The sequence below is a fragment of the Lutra lutra genome, chromosome 1 (assembly GCF_902655055.1).
Source record: "Lutra lutra chromosome 1, mLutLut1.2, whole genome shotgun sequence".
NCBI classification, from domain to species: Eukaryota; Metazoa; Chordata; class Mammalia; order Carnivora; family Mustelidae; genus Lutra; species Lutra lutra.
Window position 1 is genome coordinate 116523298 of NC_062278.1, and position 26037 is coordinate 116549334.

The window sequence follows — 26037 nt, forward strand, 5'->3', positions numbered from 1 at the left end:
TGCTCAGACTGTCCAAGTCACATATGTATCATCTGGCCATCCTCTATCCTCTTCAGCCATTTTCTATCTCCTTTAGCCATTTGGAGACATGCTCAGACTGTCCAAGTCACCAAGTCTCAGCATGGTACCAAAGCCACTAGCATCATACATCTTCCACCTATGATCCCATAGTCACATCACTGCTGGGTGACAGAGGACACAGGTGGATTCCCTCTGCCCTCCTTTCATTATACTCTCTGACACACAGATCACAGAATGGACCTTTCTTTCTCTCTCTGCCCTCCTCCTCTCTCCATCATATCTTTCTTTTCCTCAAGTCCTTGCGAAAGTTCCTAAAGTTAGGGTGAAACTAGAGAACAGTTGAACTCAAACTTTCTCTTGTTCTCTATTACATAGTGTTTGGTTTTTACACATGTTTTCTTTCCTCAATTCCATCCCCGCACTTGGATTGAGTGTATTCCTGGGAGAGCCTTTGTAGCTGTACAAGAATCCATCTCTAGGGTCCCCTACATATTGAGAAAGTCTTTTTTTTTTTAAGATTTTATTTGTTTATTTGAGAGAGAGGAGAAAATGAAAGAGAGTGAGCACGAGAGGGGGAAGTTCAGAGGGAGAAGCAGACCCCCTGCTGAGCAGGGAGCCCAATGTGAGACTCGATCCCAGGATCCCAGGATCATGATCTGTGCCAAAGGCAGTCGCTCAAACAACTGAGGCACCCAGGCACCCTTGAGAGAGTCTTTGTAGCATGTACCCAACTCTAACTCTACAGCATACCTCCGCATCCCACCACGTAAATGGACAGACAAACTGAGTAAGTTCAACATTGGAATCACTATAGTTGGCACTTTTTGTTTTTATTCATAGTCCTATTACTTTGGTTAAGCTTCTTTGTACTGAATAGAAAACATGTGTTCACAGACAAAGGAGGAATAATAAATCAACAAAATATCCCAGTGATTATATTTTTTATCCAGTCATCCCACAGCTGTTTGCTGAGTCCCAGCCTTCACCCTGTGCTAGGTGCAGAGTGGGTAGGTAAGATGAATCAAGTTTGGTCCCTACCCTCAGAGAATGTGCTCTCTAGTTAAAGCAGGGTTGAGTGAGAGTTGGGAGAAGTCAGAACACTATAGGACTATAACACATGGCAAAAAGAGCTGCTTGGCACACAAAAGAGGCACCAGGAGTGGAGTGAGAGCAGTGTGTAAACAGAAAAGATCTCCCTTCTGGCTTGGCAGACCAGGTGGCATTCTAACTGGTTCTTGAGAAATGGGAGGGATTGGACTGTGTGGAGATGAGAGTAATAATGATTGATGCCCACAAAGAGAAAGCAGCATGAACAAAAGTATTGAGTTAGGAGAGTTAACTTCCTGTATGCCTAGAATGAGTGAGTTACAGAGTGTGGGAAAGAATGAGTGAGCTACTGACTACATAAGGAAGTGAGTTTAGCACAAGATAGAATCCATATAACCCTAAACTGCTGTACAAAGCAGAGGCAAAATTCAAGCAGAGATACAGGTTTCTGGTTCTGGAGACTGAAGTCAGGAACCAGAGCTATATCTTTTCACATGAAATAGACTCAAAGAGCTCTGGTTATATGATTTTACTCCTCAGCCATAGGAGTTGACCTTTTCTGTGATCAATGATCAAATTCAAGAGAATGTCTATGAGACCTAAAACGTCTTTTTGGAAGCAATTACACGTGTGATGGCAATCCATTGGATAGTTGCCTTGCCTTGCTTGCCTTGTTTTTCAGTGCTACAAACATTTCATCTAGGAGAAACATCATGGGAGAGTGACAGAGCAGGAAACTCATGGGTAGAAGTTCTGCATCTGAATGCAGCTCTAGTTCCAGTATGTCCTTGGACAAGGTACTGAGACTTTTGGAGGGTCTGGTACCTCATCAAAAGAAGGAGGCTAGTAATCCTTGTCTTGCCTTCCTTCTATGACTGTTATGAGGCTTAAACAAGAGAATAAGTATGAAAGTATTTTGTAGACTGTAAACGCCCAGTTACAAAACAGGAAATAATAGTGTCTATACTGTTAGGAAATGCCTGGAACTTTTTAAAGATGTTTTGTTGCTTCAACATTACTGGAGTAGACCACACCATTTTATTAGCTGGAATGAAAGATTTCACTGCAGTAAAGGAGAAAGATTGATTTTTAGAACACCAGAATTATAGATTATACTTGCCTCTTTTGTAAAGAATAATTTATTACAACATAAACTAAATACAAGGTTCTGAATAAATAATCACTTTCCCAGTCTTCACATCTGCAAGTGTGTACATTCACACTTCTGTGAGCTCATAAGGACGCAGATGGCACAGACATATTTCCATTCTCAGATCATTACTTGTTTAGTGAGAAGAGCCCAGAGTCAGGGTTCCTCCTTATGGGTCAGAGCTGTGTGCCTTGGAGTAAACATATGGTGAACCTCTTAAATGATTTGGGTCAGATGAGTGTCATTTTCTCCTCCAAGTTCTAGTCAGATAAGCGTATTGGGCGCAGGTGCTCTACCCTCAGGTTTGGGGCACTGTCCCATATTCTTTTACCGAAATATTCAAACTTCTTTTTCTATGAAAACACATACAACAGAAGTATTCACCAGCTGTCAGTTAGGCAGTCAGGACCCATCAGCGGGCACCTATTTTCGAGAATTTTATCTCCATCAAAAGTCACATTCCAAGGCACAGAGCAGTCAAGCCCATTTGTCCACACTGTGGACCCCACAGGGCTGGGAGTCTGTCCTCCCCAGCTCATCTCCCCACAACAGGCAGTCTGATAGTCTATGTGGCAAGTAACAATGAATGGTTCACATCATAGCATAAAATTGAGACATAGACATATCAAGCCTGAAAGGGTTCTTGCAGGTAATTGAATTCTATCTGATACTTGACTTTTATCTCTAATTAGCCTTTGAATATCATTTGCACCTCCAGTGACATGGGGCACACACTCCATGAGGTCACCAGATTCCACTTGCGTTTGTGCTGTTGGGACAGGGTCTTTGTGTCAGCCTGAAGCCTTTCCCACCATGCCCTTTACCCACTGATAATGCCACCTGGCACAGGTGGGAGGCTTCTCTCCCACGGAAACCCTTCAAGTATTTGAAAACAACTCTTACATTCCTAGACAATAACCCTACCAGCCCTGCTTTTCCAAGTTAAGCATTTTCTCACTACCTCTAAGATATACTTAATTTCAAGTAGTCTTCAGAATAAGTCCCTTTTGACAAAGATTATAGATTCAGTCCTCAGTGACTGAATGACTTAGGACCAAGTTAAGAGCAACTCAGAGTCTCAGACGAACACTCATGGGTTTTTGTTTTATTTTGTATTGAACATACTTCTAGCCCAAGCCTGGTAGGATTCCTGGTATTCATTTGAACATTAGGCCCTGGTATTAGCAAAAGGTTCCTCCTTCCACCTGGCAATTAAGAAACTCAGTCTTTGTTTGACTGTGAGATCACCTCAAACACCCTGCCCTGCCGGAGCTTTGTAATTAGGAGATATTTAGAAACCACAGAAGGTTTGCTCTGAAGATCTATGTCTAAGGCCTGGGTCAGCTTGCCTTACTCTGTATCTCCGTTTTCTCACCTGTAAAAGTAGATGGTAAGTCCTTCCTTGCCTAAGTCTATAGAGAATCATGCAATTTGAATGAGCTAATGAAGTTAAGAGCACCAGGTAAGGGGCTCTTCAAGGTGTGAATGCACATGCTGCTCTTCTCCGTCACCAGGTTGTAGAGCATCTCCAGCTTGTTCTGTCCACAATCCTCCACTCTTGAAAAATGAATAAACTGTGAGTCTTAGAAAAAGACATTCAGAACTACCATATCACTGCTGAGACTAACTTTATAAAAGAAAACATTTCTTTCTGGACAGAGGAAGACAATGATTCTACAGCCTATTTTAAATGATTCTTCACACCCTATTTTAAAACCAGAAGAAACAAGGTACTTTCATGGCTGATAGAAACCATGTTCCCAGAATTATCTATAGCCACAGAGCCTCCAACCATCCCCAGGAATTCAGCCAGGGAAGGGTCTGCTTGTATATGCTACCAGTAAGTAACAAAGCCAGCCTGGGACCTACACATGCCTAGAACATTCACTTAGGATTTGATGTTCGTAATGAACATTTTGCTTTTGCTTTAAAATACTATTTGTGGAAATTGTCCTAAAACACAGAGTTGTCTGCTGAACTAAGAGAAATCTTAGTGTTTTCTGTGCTAAATGAATAAAAAAAAATGAAATTGTAAGAGTGATAAAAATAAGGGCCATTTTTATTTTCAGAAAATAAACTTAAGCCTCAGACTTAAGAAATGAGTAGATTGTGTAAGGATTTATGTTAATGATAACATATAATGTTGTAGCACAAGACTAACTTTTCTCAAAAATAATAGAGCAGAGGAGTGGAAATACCTGAAGTTGGATATGTGAGATGTGGAGTTCCTAAAACAGGAAATGTTCACAGGGGCAGGAGATGTAGACCTTAGAGGACAGTGTCTGTGCTCTTTGATATGTGCTACTTTCCTTTCTTTCCTAAGAATACAAGCTGGACCAACTACATAATTTGTGGGGCTGAATTCAAAATGAAAATGTGGGTATTTCAAAATTAAGAATTTCAAGGTGGCAACAGCAAAGCATTAAAATAAAGGTGGGGCCCTTCTAAGCATGGGGATCTAGATGACTACACAGGTCATACGCCCATGAAACCAACCCTAAACACAAGTGACTGTACTTCGCAACTTCTTTGCCAAATCCCTAATGAATGAGATTCAAGTAGTGGAAGAAATACATCCAGTTTTGGGGTGAAAGCCCTGTGTGATCTCCAGACTCTTCCTTCCCCATCACAATGAATGTGGAGTCCTTGTTTTCAGTCAGTGGGGCCAACAGACTGAGGCAGTCAGCACTGTGAAGAAAGCTAGTCTAGTGTCACCTGGACCATAAAAGAAGTTCTTGTGTGTCAAGCCACTGAGACAAGGGAGTTGTTTGTTATTGCAACATCAGCTTAGCCCATCCTTAGTAATATGTAGGGGAAAGCCAGAGGCAGAGGGAATTGTCTCAACTCTGAAAGTACTATAAAAGAAAGGAAACTGGACAGTGAAGATTGGTGTGATGTCTCCCATGCATTTGTTTTTCCACCAACAAAACACAAATTCAAAAGGGATCTTTTGCATGTTACAATTCTATGACTACACATAGTACTACTTTCTCTCAATTCATTTAAAAAATATGTTATCTAAGAAGAAAGATTATATATTCTCTTTGTCCATTAGCTTCCCAATCTCTTGGTCAATTGCCATCCTTGGCCCCATTCTTGATTCACTAACACCGTCAATATTTTCAGAAGCTAAGAGGAAAGCACTCTTCTGGGGCAGTGTTCTGCTCTGTAGAAAGTATTTTATCAAGTTTTTAATTTGTCACCATGATTGGGTAGGTTTTTGATTCCAGAAACTCCAGCTGATTTTAGAAGAGTCTCATTGCTTGAAACTCACTGAAACTGCTCTCTGTCATCATTTCCATGTTTTGTTAACTTGTATATCGCACTGGCTTCAGAGTTGTTCTTCATTGCTCTCAAACACTGGATTGCTATAAGACACTCCTCTTCCACACCCTGGCATGTCAGAGTAAGATGTTTTGTTTAATAGTGGCCAACTAGGGTCATTTGCCAAGGCTCTCTGCCATATCCGATACTGACTTTTTGACTGATAGCCAAAACACCTTTTGAATGTCATCCACAGGGCTCTATTTTCAATGATGGCCTCCTGCAAAAGAAAGAGTTACTCTTTATAATTAGAAGTCAAATATTTCCAGGTTAGGGCCCTCCATACACCCCAAGAAGGAACCACCACATTGGCTGCTTAGATCCAGCTTGACAAAAAGCTTGAGGCCTGGACAAACAATTCCAATATGGTTTCATGGGTTAGGTCTCAGCCTCTCAAACTTTTCCACTTGTGGAACTCTTCTAGGAGGAGAGAGAGGTACATAGTTTCAAAAATCTAGAAACAACTTGAAGTAGTCTGTTTCAAGGGTGAAATTTCTCCTAAATCTTGTATATAAATTAAATTTGAAATCATTCAAATACTGCAAACTACTCCATACCACACCCATATTTAATTTCATATAAACTGATATCTAAAATTATTTACCACCAAATGGAATTACCCAACAGAAAGATGTGCCATGGGTATGATGTGGCTTTGGTCTGCGCTGGCATATAAGTGCATAGTTACAAACAGAGGTCAGTGAAGTTGAAATATGCACCAGTCTTAGACTTGGACAGATCTGGATTCAGGTTCTATGTCTGACATATACTATGGACAAATTAATTACTTTCCTGAGCCTCAGTAAGCAGAAATAATAATTCCTTCCTGTTATGTTTGTCATAAAGATTATGTAACTCTCCTTATAATGCAAGATATGGCACAATATAGGTGCCTCCCTTTGCCACCCTTCTGAACTATTTAACAAATGGCTATGCACTATGTTGGTTGTGGCCTTTGACCTTCACCTACAAATATTTCATTGCAATGCATTTTTTAAGATTACAAAAGATATGTCTCTTTGGAAACATTTTAGACTGCCATTTTATTTCATGACAGCACCTCAAATTGAGCCCAAATTATAACTTACAACATAGAATGCATGAGTGATTATTTTATTAATTTTTCATTTTTATCATATGTAGCCATAAAAGCTAACCATCTTGAAGTTATCATAAAAGAAACAAAAAGAAAAAAATCCTGCTGTCCCACAGGTTTAAAACTCATTTTGGTGTTTGTCAGTGCTATCTTTGCTAAATTAGAAGAGTCAATTATGCCAGAGTAGCAGTTTTCCTAAAATTCACCCATCTTTGACATTTGACTCCCATTGCCAATGGAAATAATGGGTACAACTATTCTGAATCATTCTCTAAAAATGGATCATCTGTGAACAGGCTTTTAAAGACCCACATAGTCATCTCAAGACCATCTTGCAATCCTCAGGGCTCATCTAGCCAGATTTGTGATTCTACTTCCCCATACCAAAGGGTTTTTGTCCTTCTTAATCCATAAGAGAAGAGTAGTTCTCCTTAGAGCTGGAATAAGGCAGGATCATAGGTATCCAATTAATGGTCTTAAAATTTGACTTACCTCTGGGAAAATTTAGCAGGTTTTAAAACAAATGAAACAAAGCAAAACACAGACACACACATGGACTTTAGTGCTGTATGCCACGCACTGAGTGTTTTCACAGTTCTAGAGTTATGTAGAGTTATGATGACCTGTATCACTTCACTGCTCTGTAAAAGGAAACTAAAGCACTGGGAAGTGATCTTTCCTATCACTCTACATTGTAAATTAAATGTAGAACTAGAAACAAAAAGAACCTCTTTATGAAATACCATTTCTTAAAAAACAAAAAACAAAACTTCATCACACAAGCTCTTCAGATTGGTTATGAAAACAATTCATATATGTGTGTGTATATATATATGTATGTATACACACACACACACACACACACACATAATTAATTTTAAGACAAAGAAGGAGAATTAAGCTATCCATGTTAGCTCCTCTGCCTTTCAGTTGGAGGTTACATCATGAGAAAGAGAAGTAAATTTAAGGTTCCATTCAAATCTGTCTGTTAGGCCATTCTAAGATTAGGGGTAGGGTTAGACCTCTTAGCAGACCAGGCAATATTCAGGACTATACAAAAAAAGGCCAGCCATCCCTCATGCCTGTCCCCCAAAACCTCTCTGGATGATCTCTGTCACAGGCTGGCCAGGGAGTATGGAGTTAGCATGCCTATCCCAGGAATCTTTAGCATCTGCTGTCAGACATACCTACAACTACCTGAGGAAAGTATCTTGCTGCATCCATGACAGTCTGGGGTCTTTACCTACTCTGCTAGGCTCACCTTGTAAGGCAAGAAATCTCAGTGTCTGTAATTCTCCATTACAAGGTCCTTCACCACAGACTCAAATGGCTTTGCCTTGTTCCTGAGTATCCCCTGACAGCAGGAGAAGAGTAACCTCAAACAACTGGAGATGGCAGTGGAAGAGCCTGGTGGTGAGAGGTGGGATCTCACAGTGTTATTTCTCAGTGAGAAAGCTGCTGGGAACCCACACTAAACATCCACGCCTATCTCCACTTCTCACTCAACACAAGAAAAAGAGGAGAAACTTAATCTTTCATGAATATCAAATTACCCTCTCCATCTGCTGCAGGCAAGCAGCATCACCTCTCACATTTAATAATTGAACAAAACTTTACCCAGCTTCTATTAGAATAAAGCAGGGTTTTAGATATTGCAGGTACTGAGGTGAGTTTTTGCCAGCACAGTTTATATCCATATATACCCTATACACACATAACTGTGGCATTTATCCTCTTGCTCACTCTAAACTCTGAGCAATGGACAAGGTCATCAAAATCCACCTTGCACTGTCCCCAAGGACATGGCACATGGTCAACAAATGTTTGTGGAAAGAGCGAATAAACAAATGAAATCCTGAATGACTAATAGATTCAAAGTAAGAAATACTACGTACCACAAGAGAAAATATAATATTAATAGATTACACTATCAAATATTTACTATGTGCTTTTCTGTGTTCACATTTCATGCTCACAGCAACCCTCTGAGGTAAGGTACCCTTATTATCACTTGTCTTTCAGATGAAGAAACAGAGACACAGAGAAGTGGAATAGCAGGTGTCACCCAGAGTCAGGCAGCGGGAAAGGGTGGACCCAGGATTCAAACCCAGGTAGAATACTTCTGCAAATGTAATGGCAGTTGAACAGCTTCTTACTAGGGGATTATGGCAGACTTCATTGCTTAGTTACCTGGCACCTGTCACCAGACCTACTGAATCAGAAATGGTAGGGGAAGGGCTGGAGAAGTCCTCCTACAAAGTATCCTACTTTGTTGTTCAGCTCACTCCTTCCAACTTTTTCCTGTCTACCTTAAAGGGGGAAAAAAATACCTCACAAGCAATCTAAGCCAATCTGTCTAATTTTTTAGCATAGATCCAGTTTTCCAGAATCCTTTACTACTCAGGTTGAGTAGATAAGACACAGTTCTAACCAATGAAGCTCAGGTGGCTGTAGGAAATTATTTTGTTTCCTCATAAAAGGTTCATACTTGAGGGGAAAACGATTGCTGATGCCTTCATGTCCTCCTGCATTAAAACAGAGATAATGCTCAGCTACGTGGAAGTGATCTGGACACATAAGCAATACACACAAACGTGAAAGGCCAATATCTAAAGATGGAGAGAGAGAAAAGTGAAAGATTCATGATCCCCAGTGACACCACTGAGGTACTAAACTAGCCCTACAACCACTTACCTCCTATCTTCTTCACTTGATCTTAGCCAAAAGGCTGAGAAGCGATACCTCCTATCTTCTTAAGTAAATCAATAAATATCTTCATTGTTTAAGCCACTGTTACTTGTCTAACCTATCCAGGCTTTGGGAAAGATTCACAAAGAGGATAGTACTACAATGGTGCCATAGAGGATGGAATAGCATTTCAATATGCAGACATGGGGGCAGATGCACTAAACAGAGGAAATAATGTGATCACTGCCAGGGACAAGATACATACATAAGATTATCCCTTAAAGGGCAAGGTTCACCCTTCTGCAACTAGGTATGAGGTCACCCATGTGAGGCTCTTTTATTAATTTGGTGGTTTTGGAGATCTCTATGGGTTAGCATGGTCCTTGTCAATGTGGTTTCTCAACCAGCAGTATCAGAATCACCTGACAACCTGTTAGAAGCAAAAACTTGCCCCTTCTCCAGACCTACTGAATCAGAAATGCTAGGAGAAAGCCTGGACAACCTGTGTTTTAATAAGTCTTCCAGGTAACTCTGGTGCCCATCCCAGTTTGAGAGGCCCTGGTTTGCATACAGAGAGAGGCTCCAGTACCTTTATTCCATGCTCTGTTCTGCCACCAGCTCCTGCGTAGTTTTTACCCTGCCTAGTATGGAAGGTTCTGCAGGGAATTCAGGTTCCAGGTACCCTCCACCCACCATGAATCTCCCCCTCACTGGAACAAGGCTGGGTTTGCAACCAGAAGAAAGAATGTGGACAGAATGAATCCTGATGCTCACCTCCCTTTGACACAGATGCCTTTTCCAGGGATGCTCCCTGCTCTTCAGGAGGCTTTGAAGAATACAGAGTTTGTCTAATAGCACTGAAGGAGGTGAGAGTTAACCACGTAGCCAAAGAAAGAGGGAGCACAGACTCATTTTACTGAGGGAATGGAGCAAATGGGAGATGAAGAATAAAAGCCAGGAAAAGCTCTATGAATCTTATCTCCCATCTGTAAAGTAAAAGTAATAGAAGTTGTTAAGTAAAAGAAGTCAGACACAAAAGGCCATATATTATATGATTCCCTTTATGTGAAATGTCCAGAACAGGCAAATCCATAGAGACAGAAAGTAAATTAGTGGTTGCCAAGGGGTGAAGGAGGGGAAAGGGGAATGAGGAGTGACTGCTACTGGGCACGGGATTTCTTCTGGGGTGATGAGAATGTTCTGGAATTAGTGGCGATGGTTGTACAACTTGGTTAATATACTAAAAACCACTGAACTGCATACTTCAAGAAGATAGATTTTATAGTATGTGAATCATATTTAATTTCAAAAATGAGTTGGTTCTCTATTTGTGGATTTTATAAATGAACAGGACTTTGGACACCATAATTCCATTCTCTCCTGGTGCGCTCTGTAGATGGGAGAACTAACACCTTGTTTGGAATTCACCAGGAGAAAGCACCATTGTTCATGTGGCTGAGGAATGGAGCCCCTGGCACTACTGAGTCTTATCAAATAAGACCGTTGCTTTTTTCAGACTCCCAAAGAATGCCCTGTCCATCTCTGCCCCAAATGATCAGCACCCCCGGGGCGCTTACCTCCACAACAAGGGACACAATGAAATTGGAACTGAGCATAATGATGATGTAGACCCTCCACAGAACAGGAGTGCAAAGCAGCTGGTGGGAGATGGAGAGTCACTGTTAGTTTGAAGAAAAATAAACACTAGAAAAATGCTCACATGTTCATGGTGTACATTTTCATAGGTTATAGATCATGTATGTAATAGACATGCATTGTGTGTATGTTACATATATATAATACACACATACATATAATACATATAATAAGACATGTTTTTATGCATGTATCAAACAATGTGGAAGGCTTATACTCAATGATTCCAATAATTTGTAAACTGTGATTGTTGCTTTATTTTCTTTTGTTTTTCTTTCTTCTTCTTTTTATTTTTTGGTTCCCCTGTAATTCCTAAATTTCCTAAAATAAATTTTATCAAAATTTGATAAATTTGATAAGAGTGTTTTTTGTTTGCTTCCATTGTTTGCTTTTGCAAAGGACTACAGGAATGTGGCCCTATTCCCAGGAGGCTCTGAGGATACACATGTCAAACCTCCACAATGGGCAGTGTTGCCCTCTTCTCTCTGGTCCCACATCTCCCCTCAGCTGAGCCCTGCTTTTGAGACTCGATTCAAGGTTGCACCCTCAGAACTGTGTGTACAGCTGCATGGAAGGTGCCATGACAAGGGTACTCACAGATGCAGCAAACAGGTCTGAAATGAAGCTGACCCTTCATACCTTTTCCCCCAGTTTCTCTGAATCTTTCTCAATCCCTCCCCAGGCACATGATATATATAATAGATATGTATACTGAATGGATGGATGGGTAGATAAATGAAGGAATGGATGGATGGATGGATGGATGAAATGAAGCCAAGTGCACACCTCTGGGCAGGGCAACTGCCTCATACACTGCCTTCCACAACAAGGGATTAAAAAGTGGTACAGGTCTGTGGTAGGCAATGCTATTAAAATTAAAAGTTCAAAACCATTTCTGGGAATTTATCCTAGAGACATATTTGTATGTGCCTGAAATGATATATGTATAAGGTTATTTCATTGCAGCTTTAAACACTGGAAGCAACTTAAATGTCAATCAATATGGAACTACAGATAAATTATGGTTCATGTATATATATTGAAATAATATATTAGCATAAAAAAGGAATGAGGAAGCTTTATGTACTGATATGAAGCAATTATCAGAATACACTGTCTCATGAAAGAACAAGGTGAAGAATTAGTATGTGTTTGGGGCAGCTGTGAACATGCTCCATGGAAGTGTCCTACTGGAAGAATAAGTGGCAGGTGCTGCAGTGCCGCTCAGAATCTCCCACCATGCTCCCCCTGAGGTCATGCTTCCCAGGGGTTGCTCATAGCTAATAACTGAGGATGGCAGGCCTTCTCACTGCACTCATTCTTGTGAGACACTAGACACCTCTGATGAGCAACTGTAGTCGGGCTTTCTTAGAATTGCACCACTCAGTGCCTAGGTGGCTCAATCAGTTAAGTGTCTGCCTTCGGCTCAGGTAATGATCCCAGAGTCCTGGGACTGAGCCCTGCATCGGGGTCCCCGTTCAGAGGGGAGTCTGCTTCTACTTCTCCCTCTGCCCCTCTCCCCATCCCATGGGCTTATGCTCACCCCCCATCTCTCTCTTCAATTCATTCTCTCTCAAATGAATAAATGAAATCTTCAAAAATAAAAGAATTAAAAAAAAAAAAAAAGAACTGCACTGTAGTCTGAACCCTTACTCATCTGGCCCTCCTTCATGGAGGTCAGACCCACATCAGAGTGGGGGACTCTCCCCCTCCTTTTCTGGCATGCTAATGTTCTTTCCAATATGGGCAGCTCCTCCAAAACTTGCTTGCGTATCTCATCTCACCTTGCCATCTCCAGCTCAGAAGACCTGGACAAATGTAATAGTCTGCTACTATTCGTGTAAAAATGATATATAGGGGCGCCTGGGTGGCTCAGTGGGTTAAGCTGCTGCCTTCGGCTCAGGTCATGATCCCAGGTCCTGGGTTCGAGCCCCACATCAGGCTTTCTGCTCAGCAGGGAGCCTGCTTCCTCCTCTCTCTCTGCCTGCCTCTCTGCCTACTTGTGATTTCTCTCTGTCAAATAAATAAATAAAATCTTTAAAAAAAATAAATAAATAAAAAATAAAAATGATATATATGTATGCTGCATATGTATAAAAGATGCCTGAAAGTATATAAAATAGGGTATTTGTTTAGCAGGATTTAGGGGAGGATGTAGAGTTTCTAATTCTTGAATTTTAAACTGTGTGAATGTGTTCTCTATTTTTGAAAAATCATGCACTTTTTGAAAAAATGAACAATAACTAGGTTATAAAACAGCATGACTCCATTTAAAATAAACTTCATAAATCAGTCAATGCATATATATATGAATTATAATATATGAAGTTTCAAAGATGGAAGGATATAGTGAATAATGTTATAATTTTCTTTGCCTGCATAGTCACTTACTAAAATGCACTTGCAATTTTGTGTAATAAGAAGAAAAATAGTTATTTTTAAGGTGAGCAATAATTCTCTGGAAACTCCTTTGCAGTCATGTTAGCAATGACCTCACACGGGTTCCCCTCAAAGACATCAGCCTTTCCATAAGAGTTTTTGCTTTTAAAGAGTGCGAATAAACCTAACATGTCTTGACCCTAACTTCTGCAGGATTAAGAAGTTTTAACTTCCTTAGAAGACTAGTGCACAAAGACTATCTCCATGAGTTCTTACTCTAATTCATGGAGATGTTTAATAACAGTGGCAATTACAGTGTTAGCCACAGTGACACAATTATCAAAATGAAAAATAAACGTACACATTAGTTTGTGTGTCACATGTCAAGAAGGGTTTGTGAAGGTTTTGCTGGTTTGCAATGAACTGTGAACTCCTAGTGCTCATCTCCATGTAGGAACCTAATCTACAACAGCCAGTCAGTCATTTATTGCCATTATGTGCCATGGGCTATGTTAAGCACCAGTAATATGAGAATGAATAAGATAGGATTTTGACCTTCTTGAAACGTGTCTTTGAGATGGAGAGGAGGCCAGGTAGGCTCACGTAGCACTAAGTGAGAAAACTCATTTCCTTTTACCATCTCTTCTCTATTCTACTTATTGGTCTAAAGGACATTTGGCAATAATGAACTTCTAATTTGATTAAAATAATAGAAATATATATATTTTCTCTTGCTCAAATATGTAAGATTTGTCTCTTAAAGAGTTTTAAATTTGTCTCAAAACTACACATTATTAGACAATTCATGAAGCAAGGTATGGCTCTTTTCAAACAAGTTTTGCAGACATTAAATATGAATATATAGACAAACATGTTTTTAATGAGTTTTTTTAAAAAAAGATGTAAACACAGATTTGAGAATTAACAGAAAAAGTGTAATAGGCAAACTGTTTTCAACAGCTTAAAAACAGAAGCATTTAGAAAAAAAATGTCTCACACTTGAAAGAGAATATATATATATAAATAGATTTTTCCATTCTTACAAGGATCTTTTAAAAGAAAAATGTTCAATGCTTCTGAAATACATGGAAATCAAGACTAGATAGAATCTTATTTCCTGGCCAGCTTAAATACAAAATATGAATAAATTCAGTATTCTTTTTAACTCTACTATTTGAAAAGAATAATCAGTGTCAAGAATGTGTGTCAATTGCAATTGTGACCTGCTTCTTGAAGTCAGGGTGTTACGTAACTATAAACCATCATCATATCCCAGAGATAAGACTTACATCCAAACGCCTATATAATTCTGGAATATCAGCAAATAGAATGAACAGACACACACTCAGTTGTAGGACCAGCACAAGGACAAATATATCTGAGGAAATAAGAACACAAGCTATCATTTAGAGAAATCAGAATATAGAATGTCACATCTATCGATAGACATATTCTAGATTAACACTGATTAAATTTACTTGATTTCTACACCCAAACACAGCGTAATAAATGGAAAGTACTCATTTCTATGCAATGGGTCTCACCTCCACAATTTCTATGCATGTCCTTGAGGCAAGTGGAAATTTTCACATGCATGTTGTAAGTTTCAATTAATAAAAGTAGGAAATACAGAGAGAGCAACATTGATATAATATATATTCAAAAAATGTCTTGAAGACATTTAAGTACCTGAGTCTTTTTAATACAAAACACCTGCCTCAGGGGTGCCTGGGTGTCTCAATGGGTTAAAGCCTCTGCCCTCAGCTCAGGTCATGATCCCAGGGTCCTGGGATCAAGCCCCGCATCGGACTCTCTGCTCAGCAGGGAGCCTGCTTCCTCCTCTCTCTCTGCCTGCCTCTCTGCCTATTTGTGATCTCTGTCTGTCAAATAATAAATAAAAAATCTTAAAAAAAAACACATCTGCCTCAAATCCTTTTCTGGAAAAAAAAAGGAGGGCTATAAATAATCAAATGTTTAAATGGCAGTCATGTACAGGTCAGCATTTGACTGCTTTCTCATCCTAAGAAGAAGGGCAAAATAACTTTCTCTGAACAAACACATCTTTATGAGGATATTGATTGTTCAACTTGTGCTTCTAAATCTTCCCAATTAGAGAGGTAGTGGTGACATACAAATAAATGTCCCAAGAGCTAATCATGTCCTAACACACTCCCCACCCCAGCCCAGAATGTAAGGGGTTGTAGGTACTTTGTCTAAGAGCCTCCACAATCACTAAGGCCAGGTTTCTTCAGGAAGGACCCACTCCCAGGCTGCCAACCATCTTAATCATTGTCTTCATGGCAGGAGACATGTTCCGTCTGAACACTGCGATGCTTCTCTCCACTTCCTCCCAGAAGAATTGTGACAAAAACTGACAAGTAAGGAAATAAATGGCCATCCCAATTTGGAGTGGTGTCATAAAAAGACACCTAGATACAAACCTCTGGTGAAGGAAAGGGTAGAGAAATAAATCCTAGAATTTAATGCAGCTTTGAAGGAAGGAGCAAAGGATGAGGCTGCATGATGTGCTTTAGCAAACCTTAGAGTAGAAGTCAGCAAACCCAAGATAATCATCAACTCTGCAGCTGCTCCCTGAGTGACCTAGGAATATCTGTTCCCTCTGGTGACCTCTCACCTCTGATCTACTACAATGCTACTCACAGTTTGTATAGATGGGCTGCCTAAACGGTTTTCCTTTAGAGAAAATAAGAGCCACAATGATACAGTTGATTGTTCCTAAGAACCATATGGTAGTGTTCTCAAAGCTTGTGAAGGCACCATTATTTCCAATTTTTTCTGGAGCAGTTGGAGAAATAATTAACTTTGAGATGTTTTCATTTTGTAGTGTGCAGACACTAAAAAGGAAGCAAAAAAAAAGTAATGAAGTAAGATGACAGGTCTTTATGGAACATTTAGATCATTTGTATCTATAGGACTCCATGCCCTCAATGTAATTGCTTATACTTTGCGAAAGAATATACTGAAAAGTAAGGAGAAGGAAACCAGCACAGATAGATCTATATTTTGGATAGATGAATAGATAAAAGATAGCTAGATGATAAATAGATAGATGATACATAAACAGATGATGGAAGATGATGGATAGAGAATAGATAGATAAGCAAATTATATATATGTTCAATAAATTGGACACCCATCATGTGTATTTTGGATATGTGGGAAAGACATGAGTAAGTCATGATTCTTCCCTCTCATGGCTTAAGATCTCTAGACATTTATAAATAAGGTGACTATATAATTTGTCATACAATAAGAACAGATTTTAATGTGAAAGAAAAAGACAAATATCATCAGAAAAACTGGTACTTGCCAGAGGAGACATGAATGGGGGTGGGTGGGGAAAATAGATAAAGAGGATAAAGATGTACAGATTTCCAGATACAGCTGAATAAGTCACAGGGATGCAAAGTACAGCATAGAGAATATAATCAGTAGTATCATAATAACGTATGGTGATAGATGGTGCTTATCGTGGTTAAGCACTGAATAATGTATAGAATTGCCAAACCGATAGCTCGTACACCTGAAACTAATATAATGTGGTATGCCAATTACAATTCAGTAATTAATTACAATTAGTTTCATTGTTATATCAGGCTTAAAGAGGGGCTGACTGGGCAAATTACAATGCATGGTCACCCTAGATGTAAAAGATGGTCATAGGTCGTTAAGACACAAGACAGGAAAAGATTCATGCCATAGAATAACATCCTCAAACTGTGCTACTGAGAAGAGAAGATCACTGGAAATTTTCCCAAGGGACTTAAAGAAGCCAACAATTCTAAAAGAATGAAGAACCATTGGCTTCCTATCATTAGAAATTAGAATGTGAAATGTTGGAATCGAGATTTTGATAGTACCTGTGCATCTCCATGGAATACCAAGGCTGCCTCTGAACCAGAATGAAGCCCACAATGTGCATAGCCAGGCTGAGAAGAATGTTGAAAATCACAGAGAGCAGCAGAGGTGGGGAGATCAGCCTTCCTGCAGGCCTGAAAGGCACCAGCTTGGGGTAGGCACCATTCAAATTCACTACAAAATAAATTCAAGTTTTATATTTATGAGAGCAGGGAAATGTTTTATTCTTCATCAGAAGAACAGTGTAACTTCTTGGGCCCACATATCCAAGCACACTGACAAACTGAAATACATCATTTTTTTTGAGGGAACGAAACAAGAATGGGCCCCAGCTCAAGTCATATGAGAAATTCTTAAGAGAGCAGACAGCACAATCATGAGCCACTTTTATTTTTGCCTATTAAATGAGCAAAGGCCATAAAATTATAAGTGAGGGCATGATGAAATGCATACTTTCGTACACTGTTTATGGGAATCTACGTTGACACAAACCTTCTGTAGGGCAATTTAATAATAAATATGAAAAAAGTGAAAATTGTCCATAACATTTGACATGGTCATTCCTGGAAATTTACCCTAAGCTAAAAAAAATCAGAGGTATAGAAAGATGTTCATTACTGTATCATTTACAGTAAAGTATGGTACATCTATATAATGAAAGAACATACAGTCACTAAAAAGTAATGCTTTAAAATATTCAATGACAAAATGAGGAGTGACATCAGAAAAATGGCAGAGAAGGAAGTTCCAAGTTCCCATCCTTCCACAGAAACATCGAAAAACAAGCAGAAACTGTTAAAACTAATTTCATTGGAATTCTGAAAAACAAAGGCTTATAGCAATCAAACAAATGCTAAATCAAGAAAAAAAAAGGCAATTTAAAAGTGGTAGGTAGGCTTTGTGTCATTTTTACTTGCCCTTGCCATACTCCTCTTCATCTCAGTGGCAATCTCAAAGTTGATTGTTCACACTCCCAATATGGGGAGGACTCTCATGTCTGGCCACAGGAGGAAAAGAGCAGACTTCAACACCAATTATTGTGTAGGTCTGTTCTAACCTGTCTGGGAGTTACCTGAAGGACTAGCACAAGATGCTCATCTCTCTCACCTAATACGAAACTTAACTCAGGACAGCAGCATACACTGCTTAAAAACATTGTAAGCCTAACCAACTACCCACAATCACCTGGGGCAAAAGATAACAGCTGAGACGTAAAATAACAGCCAAAATAAAGAAAACCTAAAGAAATTTTCTTTGGGAAATTATGGCTTTCAAAAGCACCTGTGTATATTGGGGACCAGAGAAAGCCATGCACACACCTAAGGTAAGATATATGTCAGAAAAGACCAGAACAGCCCCTTAGTTTTAACTCTGGATGATCTCTGCACTCAGCACAAGCCTGGCTAAGTGTTGAAGTGCCCCAGCACAGAACAAATCTGCAAAATCATAATTAGAAACTTTTGTACAACAAAGACAATCTTCTTTGTTCATTGTTTTAAACTGAGGGAGGTTGAGAAAAATCTCAATCAAAACACTAGCTGAACAAAAGCCAAAGGAACAGAGATTTCATTGACCACACGTAACAACTGATACAGTCTTTGCAAAAATAGTTTTGGGAAATCATTAAACTAATGTACTCTAACAGTCTTCAAAAAACAGCAAAACAAAAACCATCAAGCCCTAGGGAAGGGGGTAAATCTGATTTCCAGAGTTATGACACTATAATATTCAATGGAACAAAATAAATTGAAGAATTTATCTCTGAGGAAGCCTGGGCATTGGACATATTGGACAGACGTTAAAACAACTGTTTCAAATATGCTCAAAGAAATCAGGAAGCAACATACAAACAAAATGAAAATGTCAATAAAGAGATAAAAAATATGAAAACAAGCCAAAAGGGATTCTTTTTAAAGAATTATTTTTTATAATTTCTACCTCTTTACTGACACCTCATTTTGTCCAGTAGAAGTAACCAGTTGAACAAATATAGAAGACTATATTATTGTATTTTTGGTTTTGAATTCCAGTTTTTATTCCTATATGGTTTAAAAGATAACACAAAAAAAATAATCATAGATCTATGTTGTTGGGCACACAAAGGATAAAGATGTAATTTGTGTCAACAACAATATAAAAGGAGGAAACAGAGTTGTGAAGTAGCAGAGTTCTGCGTGCTCTTAAAGTTAAGGTATCAATTCAAAGTAAATTATTATAAATTTAGGATGCTACATGCAACCCTATGATTAAAAGTTATGTCAGGGTTAACATTATATACAAGGGTGAAAGATTGAGAGGTTCCCCCTAAGATAGGAACAAGACAAAAATGCCCGTTTCACCACTGCTATTCAACATTATACTGAAAGTTCTATCCAGAGCAATTAGAAAAGGAAAAGAAATAAAGTCATCCAAATTAGAAGGAAGAAGTAAAACAATCTCTATTCACAAGTGACATAATCCTGTATATTGGGAATCCCAAAGAATACACAACAAAGTAACTAGAGGGGCACTTTGTTGCTCAGTGGAGAGAGCATGCAGTCTTGATCTCAGGATTGTGAGTTTGAACCCCACATTGAGCATGGAGCTTACTTAAAAAAATTAAACTTCTATTTTGGCTCTTTAAAAAGAAAGAAAGAAAGAAAGAAAGCTACTAGAGTTGATAAACAAATTCAGCTACATTGCAAGATATAAGATCAAAACATAAAAATCAGTTGTGTTTCTATATAATGGCAATAAACAATTTTAAAAAGAAATTAATAGAACAATTCCATTTTCAAAAGCATCCAAAACAATAAAATATCTAGGAATAAGTTTAGCCAAAGAGGAGAAAGAGTTGAACACTAAAAATCACAAACTTTGCTAAAAGAAATTAAGCAAAACATAGTAAAAAGAAATACATCAGATGTTCATAGAGTGAAAAATTTAATATTGTGGAGATTTCAATATTATCCAAGGTGATCTATAGATTCAACGCAATCTCTATCAAAATTCAAATGGTTTTATTTTCAGAATAATAAATTTGATCTCCAAATCCATGTTGAATTAAAGGAGACCCTGAATAGTCAAAACAATCTTGAAAAAGAACAATGTTGGAGGACTCAACACTTCCTGATTTCAAACTTACTATAAAAAAAGTAATCAGAACACTGTGGTAATAGTGTAAGGTAATGGCATACAGACGAGTGTAATAGAATTGAGGGTCCCGAAATAAACCCATACATCCATGTCCAATTGATTCTTCAATATGAGTGTTAAGACTATCCACTGGGGAAAGAACAGTCTTTTTAACAAATGGGGCTGAGACAACTAGATTTCCACATGCCAAATAAATGAAATTGGACCCCAACTTCACACCATATAGAGAAATTAGTACAAAAACACAAAAAGAATCAATGACTTCAGTATAAGAGCCAAAAATAAAATAAAATTCTTTTTAGAAAACATAGGGTAAATCTACGTGACCTTAGATTTAACAATGGATTCTTAGATATGACACCTGAAGCATGAGCTATAAAAGAAATAAATAGATACATTGGACTTAGTCATAATTAGAAAGTTTTGTACATCGAAGGACATTATCAAGAAAAGGAAAAAGCAATATAGAATGGGAGAAAATGTCTGCAATAATGCATATGAGAAGGTTTTAACATCCACAACATCTGAAGAACTCTAGAGCTTAATAACCAAAAGACAAAGATCCAGTTAAGAAATCAGCAAACACTTAACATTCCTCCAAAAAAGATATACAAATGACCAATAAGTACATGAAAATATATTCACCATGATTAGTTATTAGGGAAATAAATTTAAAACCACAATAAGATACCATTCCATATTGACTAGGATATGAAAATAATTTAAGTGAAATAACAAGTGTGGATAAGACTAGGGAGAAATTGAGATCCTCACTGAGATCTGAATAATGAGAAAAAGTCAAAGCCATATGAAGATTGACAGGAAGAGTATCTTACACAAGGGAAATAGCAAAACAAAGGTACTGTGGTGCCCACAAGTTTGGCAGTGCTCAAGAGACTGAAAAACCAGGATGCCTGGAACAGGTGAGTAGCAACGTGGTTGGACGTGATGGTAGAGAAGCAGGCAGGGACCAAAGCATTTTAAGCAAGTGGGTGACAATAAAATTTATTTTTTTAAAGATTTTATTTATTTATTTGACACAGAGAGAGACAAGGAGAGCAGGAACACAAGCAGGGGGAGTGGGAGAGGGAGAAGCTGGCTTCCCGCTGAGCAGGGAGCCCGATGTGAGGCTCCATCCCAGGATCCCGGAATCATGACCTGAGCTGAAGGCGGGCGCTTCATGACTGAGCCACCCAGGTGCCCCAGTAAAATTTATTTCTTAAAAATAACATTCTACTACCCTTGGAAAGGTAAATGGGGGTGAGAGGAAGCAAGATCAGTTGGGAGATTGTTACAGGAATCCACAAGGGAGGTGACATTGCTCTGTGACAGGGGTTACAGAGCTGCGGATGGAGAGGAGAGATTCAGGATAGCTTCTGCAGGTAGAGCCACCCAGAATTTCATAGGTATGGGATGTGAAGAGTAATAAAAAGAGAAACTAAGGATGGCTCCAGGTTTTTGAACAACTAGGCGAAAGTGGTGCTATTTTGCTAGAATGTAAGGAAAGGAAGTTTTATTTGTTTTTGTTCTTTCACTGATGTATTTATTCTAAGTGCCCATTTCAGTAAGTAGTACAAGCTCAGCACTCAGTCAGTAGTTAATGATTTTGTTGAATATCAGATCTTGTAGAAGATAAGAAAACATATTTATATGCTGATAAGAATGATCCAGCAGACCAGTGAAAAGTTGAGGATGGTGGAAAAAGAGATTATTACATAAACAAAATCCTTGAGAAGGTAGGAGGAAGTAAGATTAAAGGTACAAGTGGAATTGTTGGCATTCATATCTAACAGAGAGGAAAGCAGAGAATATAGTAAAGATGATGGGGAGTGGATGGATTGGGGGAAAATCCTACATCAGGACAACTGAGGAGACACTTAAGAGGTGGGAGTGGGAGTGGCCTAATCGAAAGTCTACCTTTAATGTCCATTCAAAACCCTGAAAAGCTAGGATTTAAAGATGGAAAACGTAAAAGCCATTCAGCTTCTATAAGCTGGGCACATTTTAACTGTAACTAATTACACCAGAAAGCATACCGTGGTCAGCATTCCTGATTTTCAAAGAGCATTTTTCATCTTAAATGTTTAGTGACCAAAAAAAAAAAAAAAAAAAAGTTTAGTGACCATTATGGAAGCTCTGTATTTTGTAGAAAACAACAAAAGAACTAGCTAGATTTCCTTTTGCTAACACTTTTCTTTTTGCCCAACACTCAAAAGTAGAGTTCTTATTTCCTGGTGCAGAAGGAAGTACATTGAAGGGAGCAAAGGGAGTTTTTAAAAATATCTTACTTGTTATGCCAATAAGAGTTGTGATGGCCAGATCCTGGAACAGAAACTGGTAATTTGAAAGACTGTTTGTCTCCTGAAAATAAAAAGGAAAATGACTTAAAAAAAATTATGACCTTTTAGATGAAGTCTGACATGAACTGCATTCATTTTGTCACTGCAACATAGGATTTTACAAGGAGAGGGTGCAGCCAGGGTCCTGTCCATGTTAGTGAGAGTACCAAAGGCAAGGCTGTGAAACCCTCTCTGGCCAGGAGGACACCCTTGTGTGCTCTCTGGCCTGGGTCATTTGTGCATCCGTAACCCCTTATTGAGGGGGACGTGTCACTCCACTAGATTCATCTCTGATCTTTTTTCTACCTTCTAGCAGAGAAGGCAGGGTTTGGTCTGGCACAATGAAACGGTGAGTTCCCAGGAGTAACAAGTGTTAAGTATGTGGTGATCTTACCAAAATTTTACCGATGGTAAAAGAATACCTGAACCCACTATTTGCATTTTGGGGCATTGTTAGAAAGTTCTGATAAAGCAGCTAGATATTCTTGAGGGAAAAAAGTGTGAAGATCTTACTGATTTTAAGTAACTTGCTTTCTTGCCCCCCACCTTTCATGGAAAGGAGTAATGGTGATCTGTGTTTAATTCCATAGCATGAGTTATTGGGATTCCAAAATAGTGCCAAATTTACATACATAGCTTCTCCTTCTCCAGCTCATTCATTAATGAGTGGGAAGAGATATAGGTAATCTGAAAATATCAGAACTAAATCCTTCAATCCAGAGGCGAGAGGACAGGACATAGAGATGAATTTAAGGAATCAACAATAAGCAGCTTGTACAGGTTCATGAGAATTAATTGCTAAGTTTTCGGGGATCTTTTTTAACTGGTTGTTAAGCACAGCCATTATAAAAATTTAAGTCATACAAATCTACCATTAAATACATTATGCTAAAAACAAAGCTAATAAATACTCCCAAACCCACCACTTCCTAATCATTTTCCTACATTGTGCTGTTATCTATGCCTTTCAAGAAATTTACAACTCTTATATCTCTGTGGTGCATTACACATAATGGCACGCTCCTGTATATCTCTGTATATCTCTCCCAACTCCATGCTCAGTGACAGCAGGTAGACAGCTTGAAACCAGCCATGGTAGTATTTACACCATGAAAGTTGGCAGACATTAATAACCAGGACTTGTTTTTCCAGGGAGAGCCAGCTATGAAATATTTAGCAGCTACCCCAATCAGAGAATCATCTCTCTAATGAATGGTACCCTAGAGTAGAGTCACACTGCAACTGGGAAGATAGAGATCTGGTCCAAGCAGGCAGAAGCAACAGTGAGAGAGAAAGTGCTGTGTTCTGATCTTCAGCAACCACTGCATTAAAAATGTCAAGAGAGTCAGAGAATTGACACCATCAACTTTTCCCAAGTACATTCACCTATTTCTGATTTACTTTCAAAATAAAGGTGGTTTTAGAGGGGCTACGGGTGCTTGCAATTCTCCACATGCACTCTTCCTTAAAAAGCATTGCAAACTGGGACGGGTGGTACACCACGAATTGTTTTGGTCCTCACTAACCAAGAACTAAGGTCCCCAGTCATACCCAGTAGAGCAGCAGAACACCAACATACTGAATCATGCTGTACAGAGCCATGTACTTAAACATGCAAAATGAGGTAACCAGAGCTGCACGTCCTTCCCTGTGTGAGAAAAGAAATGAAAAAGTGAGGAAATGAAAGGAATAGAAAGAATTGAGGTCAGTTACAATGTGCTGTTCAGCTGAGCTCAGGAGAAAAAACTCGAAAGCCTGATTATTCAACTGTTTGTCTGACGGACTGGATAGCCTTGAGCCCATGGGAGCTGGCTGTCAGAATAGGACTAGATTTTTTAGGAAACACCCATTCCAGGCCAAGGTCCACAGGTTTGGTCCAGTTATGGAGTCCAGGTCGAGTGTTAGTCTTGTCCTTTTTTTGTGGGGACTATGTCAGCCCAGAGTCAGAGGAACTGGTCCCAGATCCCACACCTATACACTGATGTCATTTGGACAGTCAGTTTCCTTCTGTCACAGTTTCTTCATCTATGAACTAAGGAATTTCAATAAGATTGCAGGCTTGGGGGCTATTTTCCTGCAGGTGTTTCACTTCATTTGAATCTCATTTGGCAACCCCAACTTTTTCTGAAACTGGACTAGTACAGTACTAAAATTAGTCATATATGGAATTTAAATCGACTAGAAAAAATGAGCATGCTTATTTCTGTTCATGTTGATTGAATCTGAGTAAATAGTATATCGTGAAAGCATAAAATAGATTACTTATGAAATGTCACTTTTGTATCTTTCATTGGAAAGAAAATAGAGTTTAAATTTCCTTCTGGTCAAAATGTTTTCCTGGGATTCCAAAACCTGATTTTAAAACAGGCTTTTTCCTGTTTGGGGGCTCTGCTGCTATCATTTGCTTCACCAGAACATAGTTTCTCCTCATCTCTCACCTCCTTAGAAAGGCTTTCACATACCACACACCTATAGCAGCCAGTTCTACCTCCCCAGTCCCCTTAGAACTTTTCCCATTACCCTTGATTTATCCGTATATGTGTTTATTGCCTGACTTCTTCACCAGAAGAAAGCTTTATGAGATCAAGGGATGTGTGACTTACATTTTTTTTTTTAAGATTTTATTTACTTATTTGACAGGCAGAGATCACAAGCAGGCAGGGGGGGGGGGGCGGGAAGCAGGCTCCCTGCTGAGCAGAGAGCCCAATGTGGGGCTCATCCCAGGACCCTGAGATCATGACCCAAGCTGAAGGTAGAGGCTTTAACCCACTGAGTCACCCAGGCGCCCCTGTGATTTACTTTCTTCTGGGTCTTCAGTGTCTCCACCAGTCCCTGGCACTAAGTGCCTACTCTCTAAATATTTGTCGAATACATGCATAAGTTTTTTAAAAATTGGGAAGAGCTAGCCAAATCATTATTATTTTAATGTGAAGGGAATAGTACGATTTTTGTAGATAAAACATATTTAAATAAAGTCAATTTTAATAGAATTTTTAATCCTATGTGGCTGTTTGAGCTTGGGTGTATCAATTGAACCTCAATTTCCATATTTGCAAAAGAAAATAGTGACCATTCTTACATCTCCAGGGTATTTTGAAGTATAAGATAGTAGGTATTAGAGCACTTCACAAACTGTAAATACATGTTAGTTATAGCAGCCCAAAGCAGCCACAATGCTAACCATCTCTATGATTCAAATAAAATAAAGTAGAAGTACATATTCTGGGAGACAGAGATAAAATACCAAGGGAAAGTTTAGTAGAAGCAGCAAAGATGAATAAATATTTTGAAAACTGGGGATGGAAAGAATATTCCAAAAAGCA

At 38.9% G+C, this 26037-nt stretch overlaps 1 protein-coding gene across 2 annotated transcripts in view; it reads right to left on the reverse strand.

Annotated features, from left to right (window-relative positions):
- Positions 1 to 1589: 1589 nt before the first annotated feature.
- ATP13A4 (ATPase 13A4) overlaps positions 1590 to 26037 on the reverse strand; it is a 140198-nt gene continuing 115750 nt past the window's right edge. Inside the window, exons 24-29 of one of the 2 annotated variants that reach the window (XM_047733203.1) lie at positions 24266 to 24362; positions 22664 to 22736; positions 17243 to 17414; positions 16023 to 16216; positions 14651 to 14739; positions 1590 to 5762 (exon numbers count right to left, since the gene is read on the reverse strand). In XM_047733203.1, the coding sequence (XP_047589159.1) occupies positions 5550 to 5762; positions 14651 to 14739; positions 16023 to 16216; positions 17243 to 17414; positions 22664 to 22736; positions 24266 to 24362 (838 nt within the window). In that variant the 3' untranslated portion in view covers positions 1590 to 5549. Of the gene's footprint in view, positions 5763 to 14650; positions 14740 to 16022; positions 16217 to 17242; positions 17415 to 22663; positions 22737 to 24265; positions 24363 to 26037 lie in introns of those variants that run through there. The other variant, XM_047733209.1, reaches the window with a different exon arrangement.